At 44.6% G+C, this 19,157-nt stretch overlaps 1 protein-coding gene across 2 annotated transcripts in view; it reads right to left on the bottom strand.

The window, feature by feature from the left end:
* The window catches only part of PRRT1 (proline rich transmembrane protein 1), a 182,934-nt gene that overhangs the window by 12,133 nt on the left and 151,644 nt on the right, over nt 1-19,157 (bottom strand). Inside the window, exon 3 of one of the 2 annotated variants that reach the window (XM_086924595.1) lies at nt 288-461. In XM_086924595.1, the coding sequence (XP_086780721.1) occupies nt 288-461 (174 nt within the window). Of the gene's footprint in view, nt 1-287; nt 465-19,157 lie in introns of both variants that reach the window. The other variant, XM_086924594.1, reaches the window with a different exon arrangement.

Below are 19,157 nucleotides of genomic sequence, written 5' to 3'. Positions count from 1 at the left end.
ACCATGCAGCGCTCCATTCTAGGCTCAATTTACTCCCATGACTGGAGATATTTTTGGGTCACCTGGCTGAGCAGAGAATGCTAAACAATTTTTTAGACACTACAATCTTTGCACAATGCTCCATCTAAGGAACTTAGACATTTACTGTGGACTCACAAGCATGCAGACAGCATTCACCTGGAGCTCAGTGAGATATAGAGAGAAACAGATACATACCAAGGGGAAAAGGCAGGCAGTGAGTGAGCATGGAAAAATGAAAAGGGTAGAGTGGGCTTGGGTGTGCTCACCTGGACAGCCTTGATGATGGCGATGATGCCAGTAGGCCAGAAGCAGCAGATGGTGGTGAGCACAGCGATGGGTAGGTAGTCGTGAGGTGCTCTCCGTGGTTCCAACACCCCAATTCCGGGGTGCATCTGGCCAGGCGCAATTCCAGGTTGGCCTGCTATGTTCCCTCCTTGGTACTGCTACCAGATCGGAAAAAGAATTACAGCTCATCAAATATTACAGAATCAGCAAGCATGCATCTGATATCAAGCTACAACTGAAGCCAACTTCCCTAGAATCCCTTGAAAAAGGAAGGATAGTAAAAAAAAAACAAGTTACTTACCTGTACACTATGGTTCTCCAGTTTTCATATCTTTTATAGATTCATATGCTTGAATCTTCCCCGTTGTCATGGTGGGACATACATGGTAACAGTAGAAATAGCAATATTAAAACATCACAATAGACCTCCATAGAACAGAAAACTTGCTTAAGTAACCTTTCAACCTTATGTTATAACATCCAAAGTTCAGCGAGTCACAGCAGAGACCTCAGAGTTCCCTTTCCCTGCAGATCCACCCTACCTAAGATTTCGAGCACAAGTGAATAGGTATACAAAACTCTGAGGTAACCGGTGAGCCTAATCGGGGAGGAGGGAGGGTTGCATGTGAATCTATAAACGATATCAATACTGAAGAACCACAGTGTACAGGTTAGTAACTTGTTTTTTCTCCAGTATTGTATCGTGCATAGATTCACATGCTTGAATCCAACCAGTAAGCAATATATATACAATAACAGAAAAAGAAAGTTGGCGGGTAGGCAAACTATCCCACCATGAAGTAAAATTGAAACATCAGAAAACCAAGAAGAGAAAGAAGAAAAATACTTAAACCGTCAGTAAAGGCATACAGTTGTACAACCACATGGAAGTATAGAAATAACAACAAGTACGTAAATAACAAAAAAGGGCTAAAAGCCACCTACCTTAAGCAAAGAGGTATCAAAGTGCAGCTTGTCCAACAGCAATATCTGCCTTCTCCCAACTATCGAGGCAGTAATGCTTCGTTAATTTTTGAGCATTCGCCCACGTTGCCGCCCTGCATATGTCAGGAAGGGATGATCTTGCAAACAGGTCCGAGGAAGTCGCCACTTTCCTAGTTGGGTGAGCTTACACTTTTGTAGAAAGTGGGTGGCCATCCTTAGAAGACAATCGTTGAAGTGACCCAACGAGCAATGCTGGCCCGTGTTAAGGCTTGGCCTTTCCTAGGTGTTGAGAAAGAGATCAGTAACTGAGAGGATTTACAGAAGAACTTTGGTCTTTGCAGATAACATTTTAAACAATGTTTAATATCCAGTGACTGCAACGCCGTTTCGACTGCTTAGGAAAGATAGTTAGTAAGACAATCGGCTCATTGAGGTGGTAAGTTATAAGCTATAAAAGAAGTGTTAGCGCGTAGGATAACCCTGTCCAGCAAAAGTGAAGATATGGTTCTTTCATAGTGAAAGCTTGGATTTCACTGATACGTCTGGCTGACGTAGTGACAAGAGTAAAGCCACCTTCCATGAAAGAAACTTCAATTTGCATTTGCTTAATGGTTCAAATGGAGGACACATCAGCTACGACAGGACTGTATTTAATTGCCACAGTGCTGGAGGAGGTTTAACAGGCAGAAAAGCTCTAGGGAGGTCTTTCATAAATTCTTTGAGCAGTCGTTTAGACCACATCAAAGCTTGATCCGAACATCTTCTATATCTAGAAATTGAACAAGATGAGCCTTTATGGAAAAGTCTTGACTTGGCTAGGTGCAGGAGATAAGGCAGCACCTGCTCCGGAGATGATGAAAAAGGATGGAATGCTTGAGAGAAACACCAAGCAAAGAATCTCTTCCATTTAGCTGTGTAATATTTCAGCGTGGAAGGAGCTCGAGACTTCTCTAGTATCGAAGAACACTCCTTAGAAAGTCTCAAATCCCCAAATTCAGCATGGTGAGGAGCCACGCCGAGAAATGAAAATAGGGAATTGGTGGATCAATCACTTGGCCCTGGTTCATTCAGAGAAGATCCTCCTTCGTAAGAGAATCAGCGCACACTCTGAAAAGTGATTTAATCGGTGTACCAGAATTGTCTTGCCCATCAGGGAGCAATAAGAATGAGCCGACACGGCTCCTACTTAATTTTCTGAAGTACTCGAGGAATGAGTGGAAACGAGGGAAAGACGTAGGTCAACGTTCCCGTCAAAGGAAACTGGAAGGCATCTCCCCACGATGATGAGGATTCCTGCTTGTGAAAAGAGGACACTTTTTGTTGAGGAACGTAGCAAACAGATCTAATGTTGGGTAACCCCAGAATTGGAAGACCACCTGCAGGTGTTGATCATTCAGCTCCCATTCGTGACATTGTTTGAAGACCCTGCTGAGAGAGTTGGCCTTCTCGCTGTGGACACCCGGCACGTGCTCCACTCGCAAGGAGATGTGGTTGGCAAGGAGCCCTTTCCATATCTGTTGAGCAAGACGGGAAAGCGCTCAAGATCTCGTGCCACCTTGCTTTCGAAGGTAAAACATTGTTGTAGTATTGTCCATCCTGACGAGTACTGACAAACTCTTGATCTGAGGCAGGAAGGCTTTCAGGTCCAGGAATACTGCCTTGAGTTTCAGAATGTGTATGTGGCACTCCGAGTCCTGTTTGGACCACTTGCTGTGAACCTGTAATTCTTGAAGGTAAGCCCCTATCCGTCCATTGACGCATCCAAGCTCATCACCAGCTGCGGAACAGTGTGAATGAAAGAGAGACCTTGCAAAAGGTTTTCCTTGACCATCCGCCAGCCATTGCGGCTCTCATTGCTGCTGAAACGTGAACCTTGACCCTGAATAAAACTTGAGACTGAATCCACTGTGCATCAAGTTGCTCCTGCAGCAGTCATATGCAGAGACAGCAATTGGGGATTTGAGGCATGCAAGAGAACATCATCCCCAGCATGGACTTGTATTGTCTCACAGAAAAACTTTTTTGTTGAAAGAAGCTTTTTCGTATTCTGAATACGCAATATTCTCTCTCGAGTGGGAAAGGCCTTGCCGAGATCCATGTCGAGACGTGCATCCAGAAAAATCAGCAATTTGGCTGGAATAATGGACTCCTGTTTTTTTTTTGATGACGAAGAAGTGAGAATAAAACACCAGATTTTGTTGGATATGGGGTACTTTCTCAATGGCCTGCTTGGGAAGAAGCAATTGTATCTCCTTTATGAGATCTGGAAGACGAAGCAGCTGAACTTTCCATTAAAGAAGTACATTTGGAGGAGGCTAAATTATTTCCAGGGGGTGACCGTGCTGGAAGATGTCTAGTACCCATTTGTCTCAAGAAATGGAGCTCCATTTCAGAAAGGATGTGGAGAAGACGGCATTGTGGCGTGACACTATGGTGGCAGGGACCTGATGAACTTCATTGCCTCCTATTGGAGTCTTGGGACTTTCCAGCAGATTGCTGCCTCATGCGTCCCTCGAATAAGACTGAGCAGAGTTGGATTGAAAAGACTGGTTGTACGGCTGGTAGGTATTCTGCGAATATGGCTGATAGCGCTGTTGAAATTGCGGACAGGGTAAGAACTGCCCCGAACATTACTCCGAAAGCACTGAAAATGGCGCTGCTGGAGACTGCCTAAGTCCTTGGACATAACTGTGCCCGTTTTCCGGATTGTAGCGTCTCGTCTATGTGCTAACCAAACAAGCACTCTCCATCAAATGTCAAGAACTTTGGCTTGAACCTCTAAACAAAAGGTGGTTGCCTTTAGCCATCCCTGGCAAAGCAGAACCACTGCTCCTGCCATTTGGCAAAATGCAGTAGAGGAAACGTCCATGGCAATTTCAATGAGCTCCGAAGATGCTCTTTCTCCTTCCAACAAAATGTCCTAAGCCTCTTTCCTTTTTATCATCCGGGAGATACTCCAACAGAGCAGAGATGTCTGTCATATCTACCTAGAATGGCCACAGCTTTAGAGGCTCTAATGGAGGTGGCCGCCAACGCAGAGAACCTCTTACCAATATTGTTGAGGCGACGCCCCTCCTTGTCAGGAGCTGTGCACGGAGACAATGGATTCTTGACTCTTCTTTGTGCTACCTGCATGATGACAGAATCTGTCCTCAGATGACAAATGAGGCATGCGGCCAGATTGGTTGTCAGGAGCCTTGAATTTTTAAGCCAGTTTTGGAATTACAGCTGGAAGGGAAGCAGGTGTTTTCAATAGTTTCAGTCCTTCTGGCCATAGAAAATGAACTTATAAGGATTGCCCTTACAGACCATTGGGTGCCTGGCTTAAGATCGTACAGGAAACATTCAGTTTGTTTAGCCAGCATTGGCAAGTCAAAATGTTTGGAGGCACGCTCCAAAAGATCATGAAATCCCCCAATATCTGCAGGAGGGGAATCCGCAGAAGGAGGGATAGGAGATGGTGGCATGGGGGCTACATAGTCATACCATTCATCATGGCCGTCTGTGTCCGTATGTATTTCTCCTTCCTCTGTCTGTTGTTGTTCAGCATCTTGGGTATCCTCTGTGATGACTATATGGGGAGGGAGAACTATTTACGTGGTGTATTTGGGAGTGCTTTGGCCAGGGAGAACACTAGGAACCTATTGAGGAGGTAAAGGCCTCTGAGGAGCATTTGCGTCCAGGAAATGTCTGTAATAATCATCAATCATATGACGGAGATCCGATACCAAAGAAACTGGAACGTTCACCGATGGCTCTCTAAAATGATGACGCTGCTACTTTCAATTATCATAAGGGTAACGCTCCTGGAATGAATCCGTACGCTGCATAGCAGAAGTATCTCTCTCCGCAAAAGAATATTCTCCTGCCAAGTAAGAAGATGCATCATTGTCCTCAATGTCGTAATCATCAAAATCTTGGCACTTGATCCTTAACTGTGAAGGACTGTACCCAGGGCCAAACAAACCTTCATTCTCTGACTCTTGGAAGCCCAAAAAGTGAGCAGGGAGCAAAGGAGACATCTTGGAGAAATCCTGAATTTCCTTGGGCTGAAGGAGGCTAATTTTTTCCTCCGTCGAGAGTCCCATCGACGGGCTTGGCGACAGTGCCATCGCCAATGTGATTGTCTGTGACACCATCAACATTGTGCAGGCAATCTTCGTCTGAGGGGCCGTCATCATCAGAATCGTCGACGGACCACTGGTGAAATTCTCATTGATGGAGAAGGCCTTGTGGACAATGACATCGTCGTTCCCGTCTGCTGTAATCCCACCGACATTACAGCCGTCGAAGTCTTGACTGTCGTTGTAGGTGCCGTCGCCGTCGAGGGCGTCAAAGGTGCTGAAACCTTAGATTTGCTTGAGGAGCCTTGAATCCTGAACGACGAGGCCATCAATGTGCGAGAATCCTGACCACTGACAAGAGTCAGAGAAGCAGAAGCTGGAGCTGAAGACGACTTTGAAGTCTCTATCTGAGGTTTTTTGTGGTGTTTCACCTCAGATTTGTCCTGGGACTTGGATCTCTTGGAGTCCCCATGATGGGAAGAGGAACTGTCTTCCTTTCTTTTCCATGAGGAAGAATGGGTCTTTTCCTCAGGTTCAGACTTCGAGTCTGAAGCAGCCTTCCTCTTCTGAAGCCAGAGTAGTAGCCTACCCTCCATGTCCTTGAGAGTTTTAGCTGAAAAAGTGTGACAATATTTGCATTCCCTAAGTTTGTGGTCAGGGTAGAGGCAATATAGGCCAGTTTGTGGGGGTCTTCAGAGAACAGCCTACACTTCCCCCAGGTCTTACAGGGGCTAAACAGCCCTTTTTAGGCTCTGACATCTCAACTAGAGGGAAAGGTAGACATATTTAAGTCCAAAAATACCCTGAAAGTGGCAAAAGGTGGGACTGGAGGGCAAATGTTGAAGATAGAATACTGTAACTGAGCAGAGCTCAGAGAGACTCCCCATCACACGACGTACTGTAAGAAATCTGAAGTATGGTGGCCCTGCAGGGGAAGGAAACGCTAAGGTCTCTGCTCGTTACCCCAGTTCTCCCTATAAAAATTGTACCTCACTTGTGTGGGTGGATCAAGTAGCAGTGACAGGCAAAGGTCCAAAACGTACTGTGGAAACTGCAAAATGACCTATCATAAAATGACCTCGTTTTGTGGGGGTGGGAACCCAGGTTTTTGGCCCGGGGCTCAAGGCCATCTAGGGAAACCTACTAAACCCACACATTTCTGAAAACTAGACACCCTGGGGGTGGGGTGGGGGGGGGGTCCTGTGAGGTATGGCCTGCTTGGGTCCCCCAATGTTTCCCTCCCCAGAATCTACTGCAGACCTCCAATTTAGCTGAAAAATCACTCTTTCCATACGTTTTTGTGTGGGATCACCATGCCGGCCCAAATGTTCTACCACCTAGCGTTCCCCCTGTTTTCCCGAGTAAAATGATACCTCACTTGTGTGGGTGGGCCATAGGCCTGTGACTGGGAAGAGCCAAAAACATAATGATTAAAAGTATAGCACCACAAATTCTAAGCATTAAAAAAAAAATTTACATCCGCTTTTAGCGGATTCTGCATTGGACAGCCACAAAAGAGAGGTATCATTTTACTCAGTAGACCAAGGGGAAGGCTACGTGGTAGGACACAGGGCTACTGCCCCCATCTGCACCGGGGTGGGAGAGGGGGGGTGGAATGGGGTGGGGGGCAGAAAGACTGAATTTGCCAAAAATGAATATGGGAGGAGTGAAGGCCCTTGCCCAAGGGGCAGCTCCCACCTTCCTGGTACTTAGTGGGTGGATGCCTGCCTGGGGATCGCCATCCTGAGGCAATCCCCAAGCAGGAACCCACTAGGGAGCGGTACCATTGGAAAAGGGAGGTTCTCTCCTTTCCAACGATACCTCTCCTGACTTTCTACATGCTCAGGTGCCTGATATAGCCCCCTGAGCACGTAGAAAGCGAAACTGATATGAACCAAGAAGAAACTGAAATGAGCCTCTTGGCTCAGTTCAGTTTCGGTTTCAATGAAATGACGTCAGCACGACATGCGCGCTGATCATCATTTCAGGAAAACAAAGCAGACAGCCTCTGGAGCAGGTGAAGCTCTACCCTAGCTCCTGAGGCTGTTTGGGGTAAAGGGAATGATTCCCTGTGCAAGGACGGCCAGGGGCGTTCAACGCACATGAGCACTGGTGCGTTGGACGGCCCCCGGCCGTCCGACGCACCAAAGGGGTTAACAACTCAGCTTTCTTCTGTTACCAATGCTCAATTGATCAATTGCTGCATTCACATGGAGAGGCCAAAATTGATTGGCATGGGTAGTGGCAGGCAATATTCTGTTGCTGGCTTTGCAATTGGTTAAGCGAGAGTGCACAAGAATGAAGTCTGGTCTATGTACCATGACCTTTGCTACTTTAATCTGATGCTCACTGGATCCAGGTTCTGTATTGGCATCATATTAATGCACTTGCCTGTTCATGGTAACATATTCTGCATTTCAGAACCCCTTCATCTCTTGTTACAAAGATGTGTTGCTGGTGACCCATTAATCCCTTTTCTGCTTCTGACGGCCAACAGCCGTTGCGCGCAATGCCTCCGTAGTACTGCGCATGTCCGTTGGCCGCCGAGGCCCGCCCACTGCGCTAAACCGCCGCACCATGGCGGTATTGCCGCCGCGGTTAAGCGGTTAACAGCAATTAATGTAAACAAAAGCATACAATATGTTGGTTCCTTCTCATCCGGTGGCTTATTTTGCCTCAGTTGCTGAAAAGTGACATATCCAAGGAAAGCATGACTGCCTACAGTGTGGTTCAGCTGGAGCGATCTGGCACTGCTAATTCTCAGTTCCAGAGAGAAGCATATACTGTGCAGCAAAGAAGGCACTGACACCATTTTCAAGTGGGGCTTGGTGCATTTAGAAGCCAAGGGGAGAATGAGCCTTGAGAGAGCACAACTGCCTTCAGGTGACCATTCACTAGAGAGCAAGCAGTTGGAATTCCCCTCCACACAATGACACTCTACTAAACGCCACACAACTCCACTTTATGCCACTCCACTTTACCCACTCCTCTCTATGCCATGATACTCTACTACACTTGTACCTACTGTACACCACTCCGCGCCACTCCACTCAGTGCCACGCTACTCTAGGCTACTTAACCCTACACCACTCCACTCCATTCCAATCTACGCCACTCCACTCTACGCCACTATGCTCTATGCCACTCCACTACCCATTCTACACCACTCTGCTCCACTCTAACGCTGCACTACTTCAGTCTACTCTAGGGCACTCTACTATACGCTACTCCACTCTCAACCTCTCAACTCCATGCTACTCTGTGCTTACCGCTGTACAACATGGCTAAAAGACATTGGCAAAACCAATAGCCCTTGCATAGGCAAAAACCTAGTTCAAACTACTAGTTGTACAAAAATAACACTTTAAATAAGTAATTCACAATGCAGTGATATAACGTGCATCTTAGCATCAAAGGTTCCACGTTAAAGAACAGTAGATGTTGTGGCACCCAGTATAATGTGTTGCATGGCTAAATGCTTATAAGGTCCCAAAAGCGAGACCTATTGGCTATGCCAATGCTTGTTCTTTTTGCATTTGGATCTGGATTTTTTTACCTGCAACAAAATTTTGTGTGAATTTGGTGTCTAAATTGCTAATTAGTCCCATTGTAGGGAACAAAGACATTAAGGATGACTTGTTAGATGTTAATTGGACTAGTGCATAATATTAAATTAAGGCATATTCACGTACTACTTGAAATTGTAGCTTTAATTGCCGATTATTTGTAAGCACAAACATAGTGGAGAAGTGTGGCTCACTGTTTAGAGGAGGCAGACCTGGAAGCAGAGATCAGCCCGGGACCAGGGTTCAATTCCCGGCTTGGCGGGGTCTTGAGTCCTAAAATGTCCATGGACTCGACAATTCTCACTCCGGTGCCTACTCGATTCACGGGTTCACACTCTGCAACTCTGGGCAATAGCTAGCTTAATCTCCACAACGGCCCCTCGCGGTGGGATGCCTGGCTTTCACCTTGCGGATACCCTGCTGGGGTTATCTCACAGGGGAATACCAGGATGGGTTCCCTAAGCAAGCGCTTAGAAACCGCTCGGTGATTTACGCTATATAAATTCCTGTACATTTACATTTACATATCCTCCTTCGCGACTAGCGTTCTTGCTGCAACCAGTAAAATCATATTGCCTCTCTGGAGATTTTCACAATTCCATAAAAAAAATCTAATAACTTTCACCTAATTCCTCTTCCCTTTGCCAGTCCTTCTTCTTTATATGTGAGCGACTTCTCTGAACGAAAAATGTGAAGTGGAGGGGGAAGGGGTCAGAAATAGAAATGATCTAGAAATATATATGAGGTGGGGAGAGAAGTGAAGTAATTAAAGCAAGATGAGATAGCCAGATGGAAAAATAAGGAGAGGTAGAAGAAAGAAGATCTGGGTAGAGAAAGACAAGTAGAGAAAAATGTATGGTTTTCAAGTGTGGTAGAGAGTAGGAAATGTAGAGAGAGAGGCAGAGAAGTGCAATACTCCAATGGTTGAGGTAGACGTAATGTAGAAAAAAGAGATTTAGAGCATGGTAAACACAGCAAGAGGTAAAGCGGGGCTAAGAGACTTGAGGAAAAAAAGAGATTAAATTAGAGAGACAGCAAAATGATAAGAAGTAATGGACAAAAAGGTAAGGTAAATTGAGAACTGGGGAAGAAGGAAAGGCGGGGAGAGGGGTTAAGGGTAGACAGATACATTTGTAGAGACAATAGGGAAATTTGAGAGACATACATGAAACAGAGAAAAAGAGGTGAGGCTTATACAGAAGTACAACATTCTGAATGAGAAAAAGAGGAAGCAATGATGAAGCAGGGAGATCTGTAAAAAAAGAGTTTGCGAGGGATAGTTGAGGAGAAAGGGGGTGTGGAATAAAGAAAGAGGCCCAGAGAGAGATGTGTGTGTGTGTGAAAATAGAGATAGAGAGGGAGAAACACACCTGTTGATGAAAGAGAAAAAGAGATGGAGAAACAAAGGCAGCCAGAAAGCTGCATGATATTCAGAGAGGTGAATGAACCAGTGGTAGAATGAGAGAAAGAGGAGGTGGAGAAGTGAGGTGAGGTAGTGAACTAACTGTGAGGAAAATTGAGAGGTCAGGTAGTGAGAGAGAGAGGCTGAGGAGGTACAAAGAAGTGAGGTAGTGGGGAAGATGTATGGTAGAGAGAGGAATGAGATGGAAAAGTCAGGTGCGGCAGAGTGGTACGGTAGATCAAGGGCTGAGAGAGAAGTAGAAAAGGGCATGGTAGCATAGACTTGGAGAGAGAGATGGGTGCGGTAAAGATAGGAATTAGGTTCTCTGAGAAGTGAAGTAGATAGAGAATACATTCAGGGAGGTCACATAGAAAATGTGCAGAAAGATAAGAGGTAGAGAGAGAGGGGTCGAGAGTGATATTGACATAGACACAGACAGTGATAGAGAGAGGCGCAATGTCCTGTAAAAGAGGTAGAGACAAATCTGACAGAGGTTTTTTGGGTATATTGACAAGTGTTAGGGAGATAAAGGTGAGGTAGAGCTGAGATAGAGAGAAAAGATGAAGGTACGTAGAGAAGTGGAGATAGACAGGGAGGTTGAGACAAAGTTGCGGTAGATGATGTGAGGTGAAGAAAGGAGAAAGAAATGCCACAAAGCCTGAGAAAAGCCACAGACTGCCTGAGAGTTTGAGGGTTAAAGCTGGGCAGGTCAGGCATGTACACAAAGGAGCAGATTCATTTTTTTAGCACAACTCAGGTCAACACCCAGCCTACTAAAAGTACCAAGGTAAAAGGTAGGCATAAATCCCGGACCATCTGTAAAAAAAGGCACTCCTCCACAATCCTGGATGAGGATGTGAACTTGAATAGGACTGGCATTTGTGGTTTCGCTTGTTGCAAAGAGATTTAGAGCTGGTTTGCCCCAGAAAGAGAAGGTTCTATTTAGTGCTGACTGATCTAACTCCTTTTCGTGGAGGATGTTTTCAATTCTGCTAACATGTCTGCTAAGAGATTGCTAATCCCGGGAACATGTTCGGCTCAAAGAGTTATTCTGTGTGTTGTACTCCGGATTGAGATTTCCTGAGCTTCCTTGAAAAGCACAAGTGATTTGGGGCCAGATGTAGGTGGCCAAATACCGGTCGGTAACGGCCGACTTCGGCCGTTACAGACCGGTATTTGGAGTTTCAGATGTAGGGGGCCTTAAAAATTACTGATTCGGTAAATTTACCGAATCGGTAAATTTACCGATTCTGTAAATTACGGAATCAGTAAATTTACCGAATCGGTAATTTGAGATGTAGGTCGCACTGAAAACAGTGCCACAGGGCCTTAAGGATTCATTATTTACCACCAACTATTAGTTGGTGGTAAATAACGAATACCTTTGTATATGCAAATCTGTGCATGTACACCTCTGCCATGTGGCCTAAGGGCATGTATGTGTGTCACATGGTACACAAGCCTGAATCAGGGGTGCAACAGGGTGTCCAAGTGACACCCTGCCACCCTTGACTATTCAGTAATTTTACCGAATCGGTATTTACCGATTCGGTAATTGCCATTGATTCCTATAGGAATCAATGGCAATTACTGAATCGGTAAATACCGATTCGGTAATTACCGAATTTTAACGATTCGGTAATGGTTACCGAATATTTACCTACATGGCATTTACCGATTTGTAAATACCGAATCGGTAAAATTCGGTATTTACGAATCAGTAAATGCCATTTACCTACATCTGGCCCCTAGTTCCTCGTTGTTCATTAGTATTTCATGCTGCAGTATTGTCTGGGAGAAATAACCCCGAAAACCCTGCTATAATTGGCAGGAAAGCTTGGAGACTGAGTTAGATTGCTTTGAGCTCCAGGCGATTGATATGTATGCCCTTTTGAAACAGAGACCACTTTCCTAGAATTTAAAGATTCTGTAGATGACTGCCCCAGCTCTCCAGGGAGCCGTCCACAGTTTTTACTAAGTGAGGTATTTGAGGTAAGAACGTGAGGCCCTCTGACAGGTTGGAGGTCAGGGACCACTAGGCAATAGCTTCCATCATACCTAGCGTGAAGTTCACCAGGTCCTTGAACGATCCTTTAGTTCGAATCTATTTTTTTTGTAGCTGTTCCTGTAAGGCTCACATTTTCAGGTGTGCAAGAGGGATCATTCTGATTGCTGAGGACATCATGCCCAGAAGCTAACTGAACAGATGCATTGAAATGTTTTTGTTTTTTTAATAGTTTAATAGCCAGTTCCTAATAGTTGAATAGCCATTACCTAGAGCCTCGTTGCTTGACCTGGGATTGAAAGGTTTTGTCTTGGGCAGTGTCTAGTGTTGCGGAGGAGTGGATGATCTTTAATAATTCACATGGAGACCTAGTTTGTGAAACAACATAAGGCAAGCTTGTGTGACCCTGGACACTTGACATGCCGTTGGTGCTTTTATCAACCACTTGTTGAGGTAGGGGAATACCTGATAACCGTCCTTCCTGAAAAAGCTGCCAGAGGTGCTAGGCAGTAGGTAAGTAAGTAAGTAAGTAGTAAGTAAATTTCTTTATTGTTCGGTTAATTAAAACCATTACAATTTGTGACATGCTACAGCATTTAAAACAGAATTCTTAAAATATTAGCGAGGAAATAAATAGGAAAAGGAAAAGGAAGGAGTTAAAAGAAGGGTTTACTTTATAAAGTAGGTAAAAATCGAGGGAGTTTATTTGAAGACAAATGGGAGAACTTTGATGTGTGGATGGAGATGCAGACATATGAAATATGAATCCTGTACATTTAGAGCTGTCATGTGGTGTAGGATAGGGTGACCATGCAAAAGTACTGTTTCCGGAACAATATTGTTTAATTTGCGGAGTGGTATGATGGATCACCACTCCCCTGTTTTCAAATCTATGAAGTAAAACAAGAATAGAAGCCCGTTGTTTGCTGAGAATGTGGGTCTTTCTCTATAGAACCGTTAGTTAGCATGGCTAGCACTTCTTTCCAAAGTAGATGGAGATGAGGTGGGTGCCCTCATTTTGGTGGAGTGGTGGGCGGAATCTGGGTGAAACCTAAAGCCTGACCATATGTGATGAGATCTTGGAATCTTGGAATTTATTTTTTTCCACATGATGGCATAAGCAGCACTAGAATGTTGTCACTGTAGATAAGCTAGCACATGAGCTGCTGAGAGGATTGATAACTCTGATACCTCTGCTATCCTCCTTGATAAGTATAAGTGTCTCTTTTGTGGGTCCCCCTGAAGGGTGTTTCTTTCGAAATTGTAATGTGCCCAAAAATCTTGTGGTGGTAGAGTCAGCCTTGACTGATTGCAAGGCGTTTTTGATGTGTCGCCATGGTAAGGTAAAACTAGTAGATATATTGGCAACTCAGGTTCTAAATGTTGTGGCCTTGAACAAACCATGATGAACCTGCCAGTTGTGGGAATCCTATCTATATCTATAGTGCAATCCATGATATTCCTATCAAGACGTTTTGCCCCCCTGCAGAAACTTGTTTTTTGTTTCTGCCCTTTTTGTCATCCGGGAGAAATTCTATGTATTTGGCAATGTCTGACCACATCTGGTGGTCATACCTACCTCATAGTGTCAGTGAATTGGCAGCCCATACAGTAGCATGGTACGTAGTTGAGAACCTCTCCCCAATGGTATCGAGGTGTCTGCTTTTCTGGTCATCGCTTTCCATAATTGTAATTCCTACCGGATATATCAACAATTGGAATACGTCTCACAGCCTATTTAAAATCATAAAGAAAACAAACTGATTGCTTGTTTGCTATTTGAAGTTGGAAGAATTTGGCCACTCGTTCCCAAGGGTATGGTAATCAGCAAAAATCATCTGATGGGGAATCCACTGGCTGTGGTACTCAATGACTACATCATATATGTTCATCAGCACCACAATACTAGTCTTCTACGATGCCTCTATTTAACGACTGGCCCATAATGGTTCATCTGCACCACAATAGTATCCTCCACACAATGGTACCTTTTGACAGTGACTGTAGTGCATCAGTCACCTGCTCCATAATATCAGCCCAACTGCCCTATAGAATGGGGCTTGCACTCAATCGCTGTGGGTTGCAGTTTAATCTGCACCAGAAAACCATCCCACTACTCCACACAACGGGGTCCAGGTTCATCTATGGCATACCATCACTCCAATATTCTGCACAAACATCTTGTAATTATGTATTGCTTACATTCATTTACAGAACTAAGTCAGTCCGCTGTACCAAGAATTGATGCCTGTGCTCAATTACCTTCCTGTGTAGGTTCATATGTGTATCAATAGCCAACCTAGTGCCCAAAGAGATAGTGCTCGTCTCTCAATTTTTTTTATTTTGTTTACTTATAAGCACCCTTCAGCTTATAATGAGACGAGAAAATGCAGATGACCATCACTGATGGTGATCGCAAAGACAGATGGTCAAGGGGCCTCAGAGCACTGCCAATGTCTGTGAGGTTGGATTTGCACAGATGTTGGGGCAGAAAAATGTCCTGCATGGTGACAGATGTGCATCCTGCCCCAAATACCCTACCTGCATGGATATCTGGACCCTTGGTAATCATTTCTGGTCGGAGGCAGACAAAGATCATGAATGTGCGCCATGACCAAGGGCTGTCTCATGGTAATGCAGCTGTGGACTGTGCACAGCTCTTGATGGTAACTGGGGAGTGAGTAGTGTTTTGTTCATGATAAAGAGACCTGGGTACGGTATATTATTTGGTTAGCAAATGGAACCCCCATCCCAGAATATTGGCGTGGTGCCGAAATCCTTCCTATCTTTAAATAAGGGGATCGTTCCTGCCCCAGCAATTATAGGCCGATTAGCCTTATTGATTCCATACAAAAGATTACCGCAAGAGTGCTGAGCAGGATACAGGAGTGGATTGAAATCAAAGATATATTATCCCCCTTCAGGCAGAATTTCGTTCTTATATAAGCACCATTGACCAAGTTTTCCGGTTTTTATTAATTTATTGGCGTATTGTTGTAATAGCAGGTGGTACCATCTATGCAGCCTTTGTTGACCTTAAGTCAGCTTTTGATATGGTCCAGCGTAAGAAGCTATGGGAAGTATTGCATCACCTAGGGATGCAAGCAGAACGTTTATCTATGGTGTGCGATTGCACAAGGACAATTTTGCAGAAGTCCGATGGGGCACCCAGGGAGATCCCCACGATTTCCGGTTTCCAAAGGGGTGCGGCAAGGGTGTGTCCTAGCGCCGAACTTATTTTCATTATTTATTAATGGGGTTGTAAATTATTTTCTCACACACCCAACAGATGCTCCATCCCCTGCAGGGCACCAAAATACAGTTACTTATGTTTGCGGACGACACCCTGATTATTTTGAAGACACAGGCAGAGCTAGTTAGGGCACTTAGGCGATTTGAGGTGTTCTGCCAAGACCACGACCAAGTGGTTAACGTAGACAAGACAAAATGTATGGTCTTACACAAGCACAATGTAGTCAAAGGGAGGGTAGCCATGAATGGGAAACAACTAGAACAAGAAACAAAACCCACAACAGTTAGAAAGAGGGTCCAAGGGATGCTTTGGATTAATAAAATCTCTGAGGAAATTCTTTGACTTCCTCCCAATAGCAGCCAGAAAGTCAGTCGCGGTAGCCCTTTTACTTTCCCGACTTGACTACTGTAACGGCCTTATGGCCGGAGTGAAAAAATCTACCCTCAGAAAGTTGCAGAGCTTACAACATGCTGCAGCCCGACTGGTTCTACAACTCCCCAGAAGGTCATCTGCGTCTGCAGCCCTGAATTCACTTCACTGGATGCCACTGCACAAAAGAATCTTTTTTAAACTGCTTCTTACAGTCCATAAAACCATGCAAAACACAGGACCCCGTTACTTTGTAAACCGTTTCCAGCGCTATAACCCTTCGCGTTGCTTGAGATCCTCTGGGACTAACCTGGTTCAGATTCCCAGATTTAAATATAAGACCAGAGGAGGAAAATCTTTCAATGTTCTAGCGGCCAAAGCCTGGAACACTCTACCCGCCGACCTTAGAGCCATAGACAATGAGAACAATTTCAGAAAACTTCTCAAGACATGGGTCTACAAATTATCAGACTCCTCTGTCCTGGCTGCCATTTAGTTCTCTCTTCCATTCATTCCACTCTCCCAGCTATTTTTCTGCTGCTTGCCCAGCGCCATGATGCTCCCTTGGGAGCGAACGCTTGCGCTATACAAATGCCCAAAAATATCAAATATATCAAATATAGTTTAAAGACCCACACCTGATTTTATCCCCAGCTCCTACTTAATGTACAAAATACGAAACACAGGGGGTCTACCAGCTAAATACTAGAGCTGCACTGTTGTGACCGAGTCCACAGGATCTCAGAGTGTATATATCACATAGACAGCGTATTTCTGAAAAGAGGAGGAAAGAAGGGTGAACACTACATGCATCGAAGAGACCGGTACATCATAGGTTATTCGTACATGGCAAACCAGTCCATAACAATTAATATAGGGTTTCCATCAAATAGACTCAATGATCAGTCCTATCATTTGGCCAAACCCTGGTGCATATAGGGCTGGTCCCCCGATCATTGGGACAAAAACACTGCACCTTATTGCTTTTTGAGGGTTTGGTCCACCAAAATAAACAAACCGTCCATGATGACAGATCTTTTGATGGTAAAGTATACAGGTGCAACAAGAAAAACAGTGACTTAAAATAGGATGGAATGTCCTCCTTCTAACAAATTTATTCAGCGGACAAGACACGCCTCATAATTAAAAAAACAGAACAGTGCAAAAAAGACAGTAACAAATATCTGCCTAAAAATGGGCCAACATGTTTCTGCCTGACGGGTGTTCAATCCCTTGGCATTCATCAGGGCCTCTGCTCTTATAATAGTTGCACTCCTAGTAGTGAAATAAAGAAATCACCACCATCACCAGAGAAATAAAGTAAAATAAAATTGGTTGAATACGGTACAACCTGTAGCAACCATGGACTTTCACCCTCCGATTCACTTTGACTACTGTGAATTCCTTAATGGTAGGAGAATGGACCTCACCTCACCTGGACTCTGCTCAGGTAATAGGAGGCCCCGCACTTTCCGTCGGTGCCTCAAGCTTCCATCTGAGGCTTGGGGAACCCAGGTTGTACCTGCACTGTTCTGGTTTTTTAATTAGGAGGCGTGTCTTGTCCGCTGAATAAATTTGTTAGAAGGAGGACATTCCATCCTATTTTAAGTCACTGTTTTTCTTGTTGCACCTGTATACTTTACCATCAAAAGATCAGTCATCATGGACGGTTTGTTTATTTTGGTGGACCAAATCCTCAAACAGCAATAAGGTGCGGTGTTGTTTGTCCCAATGATCAGGGGACCAGCCCTATATGCACCAGGGTTTGGCCAAATGATAGGACTGATCATTGAGTCTATTTGATGGAAACCCTATATAAATTGTTTTGGACTGGTCAGCCATGTACGAATAACCTATGATGTACCGGTCTCTTCGATGCATGTAGTGTTCACCCTTCTTTCCTCCTCTTTTCAGAAATACGCTGTCTATACGCTGTCTATGTGATACATACACTCTGAGATCCTGTGGACTCGGTCGCGACAGTGCAGCTCTAGTATTTAGCTGGTAGACCCCCTGTGTTTCGTATGTTGTACAAACAACTAGAACAGACAGACATGTTTGCATACTTAGGGATTACCCTGAGCAGAAAATTGGAAGCCTCACATAGATCTTAAACACAGTCAACTAGCCGGGGTCCTATTAAAATAATTCAATCTCTCCCATACCAAGCCCATAGGTCCAGCAATTAAGATTTATAACACCAAGATTAGGTCCTCTGCAATGTTTGGTGCAGAGCTTTGGGGCTTCAATGACCTCCCTCCTTTAGTACTTGGCCAGAATAAATTTATGAGAGCTCTGACTGGACTACCACAAAGCACCCCACTAATGCCTCTGCTATCCGACTTGGGCTGCAATTTGCTGGTGGAGGAAGTACGATTCAGGCCAGTAGCGTTTTGGCGCCGATTGTGGTCCACCCCAGAACCAACACATTATGCAAAGGCAGGGAAAGATGTAGTAGATGCAGGTAAATCATGTAAGGTTGTCTTGCTCAAAAGGGTTAAGACTATGCTGGTAGATATGGGCATGGGTCACCTACGGGAGGACCCGGCTGGCAACCAGCTTCCATCAAAAAAAGAATTTAAGGAGGCATATTGGTTGATGGTTAAGGCAGACCAAATACATTCCACAAAGGCAAATTCACCGGCAGGTCTGTTTCTGGAGCATAAGATTGTTCCCAAATATGAAAACTTTTGGGATTTCATAACTATACCCAGTGGTAGGAGACTATGGGCCAGATGTAGGTGAGGGACATTTACCGATTCGAAAATACCGAATTTTACCGATTCGGTATTTTAGAATCGGTAAATGCTATGTGGGGAAAAATTTGGTAAGTATTATCGAATTGTTAAGATTCGGTATACCGATTCGGTATTCCCCATTCATTCCTATGGGCCTGGAAGCCCATAGGAATGAATGGGAATTACCGAATCGGTACATACCGATTCGGTAAAAGGGGGAAAACATTGAAGGGTGGCAGGGTGTCACTTTGACACCCTGTTGCACCCCTCAATTGTGCAAATTCGGTAATTTCGGCTGTTACCGAACGGTATTAGGCTTCCTACATCTGGCCCTATATTTCCAATTTAGAGTTGGCAGCCTCCTGGTCAATTTTCATACTAGAAAATGGTCTGGTATGAGCAACAGCAAATGTTTGTGCTGTAAAAAGCAGGATGAAACGGTATCACATATCTTATTTGTTTGTCCAGTATATAAAATCCCCCGTAAAAAATGGTTAAAACTAATCTGC

The sequence above is a fragment of the Lissotriton vulgaris genome, chromosome 5 (assembly GCF_964263255.1).
Source record: "Lissotriton vulgaris chromosome 5, aLisVul1.2, whole genome shotgun sequence".
Lineage (NCBI taxonomy): Eukaryota > Metazoa > Chordata > Amphibia > Caudata > Salamandridae > Lissotriton > Lissotriton vulgaris.
This window is presented reverse-complemented; position numbering and strand designations above follow the sequence as displayed.